Source organism: Elephantulus edwardii, unplaced genomic scaffold (genome assembly GCF_000299155.1).
Source record: "Elephantulus edwardii isolate Elephantulus edwardi_28Jun2011 unplaced genomic scaffold, EleEdw1.0 scaffold00213, whole genome shotgun sequence".
Taxonomy (NCBI): domain Eukaryota; kingdom Metazoa; phylum Chordata; class Mammalia; order Macroscelidea; family Macroscelididae; genus Elephantulus; species Elephantulus edwardii.
Window position 1 is genome coordinate 2,805,239 of NW_006399963.1, and position 10,638 is coordinate 2,815,876.

The 10,638-nt window shown below is 37.1% G+C and overlaps 1 protein-coding gene across 1 annotated transcript in view; it reads right to left on the reverse strand.

The window, feature by feature from the left end:
• Positions 1 to 10,638, reverse strand: part of WDFY4 (WDFY family member 4) — a 704,682-nt gene that overhangs the window by 208,688 nt on the left and 485,356 nt on the right. Inside the window, exon 40 of the mRNA XM_006897732.1 lies at positions 1,464 to 1,670. Coding sequence (XP_006897794.1) covers positions 1,464 to 1,670 — 207 coding nt within the window. The remainder of the gene's footprint in view (positions 1 to 1,463; positions 1,671 to 10,638) is intronic.

Sequence of the window (10,638 nt, forward strand, 5' to 3'; positions counted from 1 at the left end):
TGTTCCTGAGATGATTCTGAAATTCAGGTGGTATGAAATCAAAGTCATATTTTGGCTCCTGTGGATTTGGTTTAAGTTTCCTCAGCTTCAGCTTGTATTTGCATATTGACAAGCAATATAAAAATAAATTATAAGAATTCTTATCCATTCTACAATTTTGCATGTGGAAAATGAAGACTTAATCACTTACTAAAGAAGATCAAAGACTAACCCTTTGATATAGATTCTACTTCAACATCAAGAAATAAAGATCTTTACCACCTGACCAACAGACAAAATCAAGAGAAAAGAGCAAAGATTGAAACTGCCAATGATGCAATTTACTTCAATCTGCAATCAACACTTCTGATGTCAGAAGTCAAGAAATCAAAAGATTAGGGGAAATCCGCTGCCAAGGACCCTTATAAAGCGCAAGGGAGCAAAGGTATTAAACATCAAGGTGCATCTGACTCAGTTATAGTATTACCAGTTGGTTAGGATGCATCTGAAAGTTAGACAATAACTAAGGAAGACTGAAAAATAATAGACAATTTTCAAATTTTTTGTTGGTGAAGAGCATTGTCTATACTGCAGACTGCCAAAAGAAAAAAAAAAAACACCAAAAACAAATCTATCTTGAAGGAAGTGCAAAAAAGGTATTCTTAGAGGCAAGGATGGCGAGACTTTGTCTTTGGACATGCTGTTTGGAGGGACCAGTCCTTTGAAAAGATATTAGGCTGAGAAAGGTGGCGGGTTAGTGTAAGAGAGGAAGATTCTAAATAAGATGAACTGACACGGTTACTGACTGCAACAATGGCCTTGAGCCCGGCAGAGTTTAGGATGGCAAAGGGTAAGACAAATCTTCAATCTGTTATTCTTAGAGTCACTGTGAGCCATAGTCAACTCAGTGTCACCTAACAATAGCATACATTTGTCCGCATATGATATAACTACTTCTTGCTCACAGTACAGCACCCCAAAACAAAGTACAGGATCTTTATCTAAGCAGAATTACCTGTCTTCCTACATATACTTTCACAAAGATACAATAAAATACTATATTTGAAAAATAAAAATAAGGACACTGAAAGAGAGTAGATTAGGATGAAAGACAATTAGGCTGAGCACAAGGCAAGTTTAGAACCAGAAAATTATTGTGATATTGTACATTAGTTTGTCAAAACCCACAGGACCATACAACACAAAGAGTGAGTCCTAATATCAATTCTGGCCTTCAGTTGATGATAACACACTGGCATGAGTTCACCAGTATAACAAAAGCATAAGAAGAAAGCAAAGTATTACTAGCAGGAAGAATGTTCAGGGAGGAAGGGAGTACATGGAAGTTCTGTAATGTCTGTAAACTACTAGTTCTGAAAAAAAAAGAAAATATTACTTGGGAAAATGAAGTAGGAAAACTTCCATGAATTTTCTGTCTCAAAGAAACAGCTGAGTCTGCTTTTTTAGCTGCATCCAATTCTTACCTTGTGGATTGTTTGACTCAGGACTTGCAGGGACGACACACTCCTCATTCTTCTTCTCATACGAGCAGGTCCTTCTCGCCAGTCCAGTTCCCATTGTGAACAGGGCATGTTTCCCACTATCTGGCCCCACAATCCCAGTTCCCCAAAGAGCTTCTCCTTGGTCTTGGCCCAAGCATTGGCTGCTTTGATACCACCACATCTCCGCCTCTGAGAAATAGAAATAGAGCTGTCACATTAGGTACGTTGTTTTCTGGCTTCCAGAAAACCAACTCTGTTGAAGAGTTTCAATAATTGTTTGAGAAATGTATCTGTTCCTTCCCCAATCCAACACACATATGGTGAAGCCCAAGCACTCACTCTTAAAGTCCCAGGATATACAGGGGTTCTCTGGAGCCAGAGTCAGTCCAGGAAAAGGAAAGGTGGTCTCAGCTTTGAGATACTAGTTCCAGGTTAAAGAAGACTGAAGGACCTTTGGCAACTGAGGGTACTTGGCAAGAAGCAATATGTCCCAGAAGTCCTGAAAGCCTTTATCAGAGTAAATGGACAACTATTTGTGGACAAATATTTTCCTATACTACCTAGCAGAGATCCAGTGGAATAATTCTCATCTTCTACACAGGATAGCTGATTTCGAATCCCAATCAACATACCTCAGTTGATCACCACCTATGAGTCTATCAATTAAAGATTGTTGCTATGTTTAAACAGACTTCTAAGATGAACTAGGGTTGTTTCCAACTCTTTGCTGTTGTGAACAAAGCAAAATAAACACAGATGTGCATGTATCTGTTGGGGTGGTAGTTATGGTTTCTTTAGGGTATAGTCCCAGTAGTGGAATTGCTGGGTCAAATGGTATTTCTATTTGCAACTTTTTGAGAAGGCACCCTACTGCCTTCCATAGTGGTTGCACCATTTTACACTCCCGCCAACAGTGGGAGTTTCTCCACAACCTCGCCAGCATTTGTTGTTTGCTGTTCTGTTAAATTTTGCTATTCTTACTGGGGTGAGGTGATATCTCATAATTGTTTTGATTTGCATCTCTCTTAGAGCTAAGGATTTTAAACATTTTTTCATGTGTTTGTTTGCCATCTAAATGTCTTCTTTGGTGAAGTGTCTGTTCATATCCTGTGCCCATTTTTCAATTGGGTTGTTTACCTTTATCTTATTGTGGTGCTGGTGTATTTTATAAATTCTAAATATAAGTCCCTTATCTGGCATGTCATTACCTGTGTTTATTTAGGTTTTGTTCACAATAGCAAAGAGTTGGAAACAATCCAAGTGTCCATCAACAAATGAATGAATAGAGAAGCTCTGGTATATTTACACAATGGAATATTATGCGACATTGAAAAACAAGGACCTCATGAAATATTACACAAAATGGGTGACCCTGGAAGACATTATGCTGAGTGAAATATCCCAGTCACAAAAAGACAAATATGGCATAATGCCACTGTTATAAAAGAGGACTGACATCGGGGTTGGGGGAAGACTGAGAAAGAGGGGATAAATAATGTATACTGCATCAAAACAGATGAGAGAGAGAACTGTTTAAAAGGGATATACGATTAGATATTATTGTTATGACAGGAGTCCAGAATGAAAGTAGCATAGTGGAGTTGACTTGGGGGGAGGGATTGAATAACAATGAAAAAAAATTTTCTTTTACTTTTCAAAGAGAAAACCTAATTGCTGGGAGGGGTGGGCAGGGAGAAAAGTGCAACAATGAATGAATGAATTGAAATCCAAAGTCTCTGTAAAGTTATATTAAAATAAATTTAAAATTAAAAAAAAAAGATAGACTAGGGTAAAAGGTTTAATGATCTAGTTCTGAAAGTCTGATAATATAAGGTCTCTAGGTTTCACTTGGGAAAGAAGAGTCTCCTCAATAAATAGTGTTGAGAAAAACATATTTCTACATGTAAGAAAAGGAAATAAGATTGATGACTCACACCATACACAATACCAAATAAGGACCAAATATGCCAACTAAACCCGTAAAAATCTTAGGAGAAAAAGCATTAGCAAAATAAAAAAAATATCATTATGACAATAAAGAAAGCAACAGTTATTAAAAGACAAGAAGAAAAAAATGGATTTCAGAAGAAACTCCGGAACTTGTTCCTGAAGGTAGAGCATTGCATATGAATGGAAGAAACAATGAAGTACAGAGCTGAAGATTTCAAAGAGCAACTTGAGAAGACAAAACACTAAAATGAAATGTACAAACTCTTGAGGTAGAAGGCTAAGTAGGAAGAACATTCCTAGCATTTCTCAAATGAAAAGAACTGAAAAAGAAATTGAAGCCTTAAGTTGTAAGAGTGAAGAATTCTATTAGCAAAATAGAAAATGACTCAGGAAACAACAGAAGATGGAAGGAATGGAAAATTGTCAATGTTCAATCATTTCAGGATAGATTAAGATAATAATAGGCTCAAACAGTGATAATTTTGAAGAAGGTACAAGAATAAGCAGTGTTTTGTTCTTTTGTACACAGGATACTGGGAGTTGGAATCAATTTAATGGTATTTTACAGTAACAATTACATAAAAATGAAACATTTGTTCAATTGGCAAAAGCTGTTGCAAGATATATTTACAAAAATGACAAGAAAAAGTAGTTAGTGAGCCTTACCATGTACAACCAAACACCTATGGTATTTGGTTCCTTGATTTGAAAGTTTACTCATGATTTCTTGAAGGCAGCTCAATTATTTAGCTAATAAACATCCAGTACTTCTGTTCTACCTCCTAGTTAGTTCATTGCATAGTATCTAGGGTATTTAAAGCTTCCAAACAGCTATCTAAGGCACAATTGGTTGTATTAGCCTATAGTAAAGGACAAAGATTGGGAGTTAGGAACTGGAGGAAAATATGTAACTTATGATTAATGGCCTATATGAACAACTATTTTATTAAGCATAAAACTAGAAGAATTGCACGGTACCCAGCTCCATCACTGAATATCTTGTTCAAAGAGTCCATAGAAGAATCTTGATCAAAACGTAAAAAATGTAGAATAGAATTTAAGTCTCATGGACTCTAGACATTCAGGAGTCATCTAGACTTTCTGTATATACACCTAAAACTCTTAGCTGAGCTAATATTTAAATATTAAATAAGAATATCCCTGAAGTCATTCTAAAACCAATTATTAGTTTAATTTAAATGAATCATAACAACTTTTATTAACTAAATATACCTTGAGTATCATGACATTTTTGAGAATTAAATATATGGGATCAAATGGGCAATAATAACTCAAGAGATTAGACAAAAATACTAAGGGTAGTGAGCTCATGCCAATGTGTGAAGGACAGCTCCAAAAAGGATGGTGAGAATGCTTACATAACCAAAGATACACTTCACATTACTCAGAGATACATGTAGAAACTGTCGAATTGTTCATGTTTTGTTGTGTATATTTCTAAGAAACAAATAAATAAAGGTGGAGGGAAGGCAGGGAATCTGTCCACTGCAACAATCTATGGGAATGGCATGGAACTAATCAGCATTTCAGTCTACATGTGTGGGTTCATTGTGGCTGACTCTACATAGGCTGACACAACAACTCTCAAAAAAATGATGCTAAAGATACTTTCTCCAGTCATCTAGACTGCAGGTAAAATGGTAATCAGCAATAGTTGATTGAGTTGAACAAGCCATTTTTATTTTTGGATTTCAGTTTCTCCAGTTATTACATATGGACTTGGTTTAGATACTTTCTAAAGGCATCACCTTATCATTATAAAATGATCAAGGATGTTCAACAAAGCTCAAATGTTAACGTTAATTTAAAGTTACATAATAATATAGTAGTGTCTAGGTGGTGGAAACAGTTAATATGCTTGGGAGCTAACTGAGTGAAGTTAAAACCCATCCAATTGTGCTTTAGAAGAAAGATGTGGTGATCCACCTTTCAAAAAATTCTCCATTCTACAACCTGGGTGAACATGAAAGACATTATGCTGAAAGAAATATCTCAGTCACAAAAGGACAAATACTGCATAACATGGCTGTTATAAAATAGGACTGACTTGGGAAGACAATTGGAAAAGAGTAACTAGATAATTAACACTGCACTGGAAAAGATGAGAGGAAGAACTGTCTGCAAAGAGGTTGTGATTAAGCATTATGACAGCAATCTGGAGTAAGAGGTGCATTGCAAAGTGGACTAGGGAAGGAAAAAAAGGGAGAGGGAGAAAAATATGCAACAATGAATGAATGAAAACTCAACCTTTGTGTAAAATTTCATTAAAATCACAACTTTTTTTTAAGTAAAAAAAATCCTCCATCAGGACACAGTTCTGCTCTCACACATATGAGCTTGCCTATTTTGAGTTGAAATTGACTCTAGTTTTTACTGAATATTTATAAAATCTTCAGAATTTGCATCTGTTGCCCTTGATCATCTACTCAAATAAAATGCAAACTTTTATATAATACACATAGACATACCTAAAACACATTCCTATTCTAATTAGACTTTTGTCCATCATCTCAAGAAGATAGGTTCACTTGCTTTGGACAGTAGAGTTAGCTTTGTCTGCAGGGCCATTTTTTGGTAATTATTTAATTATTCATTCTGGAAATGAATGAAATTTTAAGAATTCCTCCTAAATTTTAGTTTTAATAGTTTTAATTTTTCAGAAAACTAGGAAAAAAAGTAATAATTATAAAAATCCCAAGTCTCACAAATTTAATATAAATAGAAAAGAGACTTTTTATGTTAAGTATTTCATCCACTTTAGCTCACTTAATCTAGTCAGTGGTATTACAGACTAAGAAATTGTTATAATCCTTATAAGGAAACTAAATCTTGGAGAGAAGTGTCTTGTCTAAAAAGGAACATGTGATCAAAATGAGATGCTCTAAACCAAATCTGTCAGACCCCATAACCTTCAATTGGGTATGAGTGTTGGATTCCTTTCCTGCAAGATTATTAATACTTTATGAACACGTGGAAAGAGACTAGAGGACAAGCACAAGTACATTCAAGATCCTCAGTCCATGTGGTCCCTGTGTGTGAATCAAAAGATCCCTCCCCGCCCCCAGTCAGGTTCTGGGCCAGAAACCACCCTACAGACATCAGCTCTGCACAAATTAGAAAGTGGTGGCTAACATTGTGTAGGATGTATATAGTTCAGTGAGTATATTTATTTTGAGCTCACATCTTTCTCATTCATACATCCTTATGCCTCAATTTCATAAGTAATCTCCTACTATCTATGTAGATGTTTGTATATATATGCACATGTGTTTGTACATAAGGAATGAAGACAGATTAGAGAGAGAGACAGAAAGACAAAGAGAGATTCCTTAAAGAAGACTTGATTCCCTATATCTACCTTTCCCTGAATTTTCCAATAACACGAACAATTCTATGTCTTTCTATGATTCGTTCTATATCTTGCCTAAGTCAATTTGAGTTGGGTTTCTGAAATTTGAATCTGAAAAGGCTGTGATAGACACCTAATAAATATATTATATGTTATATGGAACTAGAAAGAACTAGGTGGCTCTTTGAGAGTCAAAAAGATAAAAACACAGGACAATGGTCCCATACACACTGAAAGAAAAGTCATTTCTGAAGTGGCAGACTTCTTGCAAAGAGCATCAACCAGTAAAGACTGTGTATAGAGCAAACAAACAACAAAAACAGCACACACAAGATGAAGCATATCTGTAAACAATGTGTAAACAATGATTAAGTTTCACTCATTAGAGAACAAATGGCCTTTGGAGACAACAGCAGGATAAGAAGACCTGGACATAAATATAACTTGGGAGAGCTGAAATTTTATTTCACCAGTGCTTCTGGGGTAAAGAGCTATTTGGAGAATTAAATATCAAAATGGCATCATTTGCTGTTGATAGCGTGTGGTACAGAAGGATATTTGGGTTAATTTCTGTTATAATTGCTATGTGCTGCTAAGTCAGAACCAACTCATAGCAAACCCTCCAGTTAGTTTTCAGAAGCTGTAAACTGCATGAGAGGGAACTGCCTATCTTTTCCATAGGAGCAGCTGGTGGTAGGCACCAGAGAAGAGCCACCTTTATGTTATTAGTGCAGTTCCCTGTAGACTACACCACTAGATTTCCTTCACCCCACACTGTTGTTTCTGCTGTGTATCATGGAGTAAGAACAGACACATAGTTGAACTTGCGGTGTATTTTTTGAGACAGTGAATCACAAAGGAGGAGATTGTCCCGCTTTCTCTCACCGAGCAGCTGGTGTAGTCAAACTATACATTTGGGTCAGCAACACAATTCCTACTTCAGTCCTCAAAATAAAACATGTTAAACTCTGGTGGCCTAGTGGCAAGCAGCTGAGCTGCAATCCCAAAGGCACGCTGTTCGAGGTCACCAGTTTCTCTGTGGGAGGATAGGCAATCTGCTCTTGTGCGATTACTGCCTCTGAAAACTTGCTGGAGGGTCACTTGTGGCTCGGTTCTGACTCTACAGTACACAACAACAATAGGGTCTCTACCTTGCTTTTTGGTGTTTCTTCGTTCTTGTTCTTCTAATAAAATGTAAGTCAATTCAAGGCTGGGAAGTATCACTATTTTTTTCACTGGGCTCTATGAGGAGAAGTGTGGCATCAAGATTGGTGGAAGATCCATCAACAATCTGTGTTATACAGATGACAAAGCCCTGCTTGCTGAAACTGAGGAGTATGTGAAGCATTTGCTGCAGAGGGTCAAGGACTGCAACCTTCAATATGGATTGAGGCTCAATATCAAGAAGATAAAGATTTTCACCACTGGAACTATTGACAGCATCAGGACAGATGGTGAAGAGATTGAGATTGTTCACAGCTTTAGTTTGTTTGGCTTCACAGTCAACACTCTTTGCACCAGCAGCCAGGAAATTAAAAGATGTATTGCAATGAGAAAGTCTGCAATCAGGTATCGCTCTGGAGACTAAGGTGCTCCTGATACAGGCCATGGTGTTTGCAATCAGTTGTTATGTGTCAGAGAGTTGGACAATGACTAGAGAGGATAGGAGGAGAATCGATGCCTTTGAGCTGTGGTGCTGGAGAAGAGTATTGAATATACATGGACTGCTAAGAAACAAACGGGTTCATCCTAGAGAGGAGTATACTGGGATGCTCCTTGGAGGCAAGAAATCTGAGGCATCATTTGACATGCTTTGGACATGTTGCAAGGAGGGAACAGTCCTTGGAGAGAGACATCATGCTTGGCACAGCGCAGGAGGGGAAGACCCTCTATGAAGTGGATTGATTCGGTGACTGGGGCAATAGGGGTGGGTGTGTCAGAGAGACAGTGAGATTGGCACAGGACAGAACAGGGTTTAGAGCTGTTCTACATAGGGTTGCTATGAGTTGCAAGCAACTCAATGGCACATAACAACAACAACAACATACCTGTCAGTAGGCTTTGTAACTCAGAAAATGTAAATAATATAAAGTTCTAATGCTATACACTATAATCTATTATCTCTTTTTACTTTTTAACAACAATAGCAGCAATTAAATATTTACCTTTTGTCCAGGTCATAAAGAATTTATGGCATCTATTCTCTGACAGTCACTGTGTAAGAGCTTCATATTTTCTCTTTAATCTTTGAAGCTAAAACCAGTACCCCATTTCAAAGATATGGACACTGAGGTTCAGACCGCAGGCACAGGAAGGGGAAGGTCTAGGATTCTAATAAATCTCTGACTGACATGAATGTTGATGTGCTTTTTTTCTGAACTGTGCAGAAATCATATCTCTAAGTTTTATCATTGGCAATAAGTGCACTTAGGACAAATTAATAAAACATAATATATATGGTCTCAAATGCTTTTTTGCTCTGTACCCTGCCATCTGTACCACTGCCATTCCCAAATCATCAACTTCTAGTGCCACTGTTCTTCCACTTAATTGATGACATCTGGCTCTTTTCTCTTCTCTAACCCAAAACCACTCTTCCTCCAATTGTTGTTGTTACTTCAGCCCATATTGTCCCTTCTCATCTCAGTTTTACAGTGACTTCCCCAGAGAGAGCCTTCTGACTCCTCAAATTAAATTAGTACCCGATTAAAACCCCTCATTATCTCCTGTATTTTCACTGTCTAGTGTTAATTATCAGTTATAATTGCCTAGTAATTTGTGAGGTTCTTTAATACCTAGGGAGCACCAGGGGCCTAGTGTTTAAGGGGCCATGTTGCCATCCCAAAGGCAGGCTGTTTGAATCTACCAAATGCTCTGTGGGAGGAAGATGGGTAATCTTTTTCTATGCAATTTGTTATGTACTGTTGAGTTGGAATTAAGTCATAGCTGACCTTCCAGCAGGGTTTCAGAAGCAGCGAATTACACAGAAGGAGACTGTCCAATTTTCTCCCATGAAGCAGCTGATACATTTAAAACACATTTGTTTGGGTTGACAGCAAAACTCCTTACCACTAAGCCAGAACCCACTGGAAAGTCACTTATTAGTCGGTTCTGATTTGACAAAAAGAGTTTTTTAATCTTTTAATTCCTACTTCTCAGATAAGTTTTCTTTCATTAGTCCACCTCTGCTGAGTATAAAGTTGTGCATCAACACAGGATCTAGGTAATCATGAGAAACAATGTGTACTTACTTACTCACTGCATTAATGATTGGACAAGCTATCTTAACACCTCAGCAGTGACCATGTGAGTCCAGATCTTACTGACATGTCATGCAAGTAGGACCAAATGATTGATTTTTTTTTGTTGGTTTAGCAATCTAAAACAGGCTCAATATCAGTTTGGTCTTTCAGTGTATCTGGTAACCTTCTAATAAAGGAATTGTTCTGTCAGCCCAAAGGCAGGAAGTTCAAGCCCACCAACTGTATTGTAGGAGAAAGAGGAGCAATCTCCTTTCCTGCAATTTACAGCCCCTGAAATCCTGCTGTAGGGTCAGCTCTGAGGTGGCTCTGACTTGAGGGTATATGCAAAACACTAAAGGTGAGTTGTTAACAAATCTGGAAATCAGAAAGATCCTTGTGATTCTTCAGTTCACATTTAAGGCTTAAGTGATCTAGAACATAAAAGACTCTTCTAGTTCTTTAGTTCAAATTCAAGGTAGATTGCTGATTTATATAACCTAGAGAGTCATCTTATTATTTTTAAATTTTATTAATTTTAATGAACATTTACAGAGATTTGGGGTTTCCATTCATTCATTGTTGCACAATTTTCTCT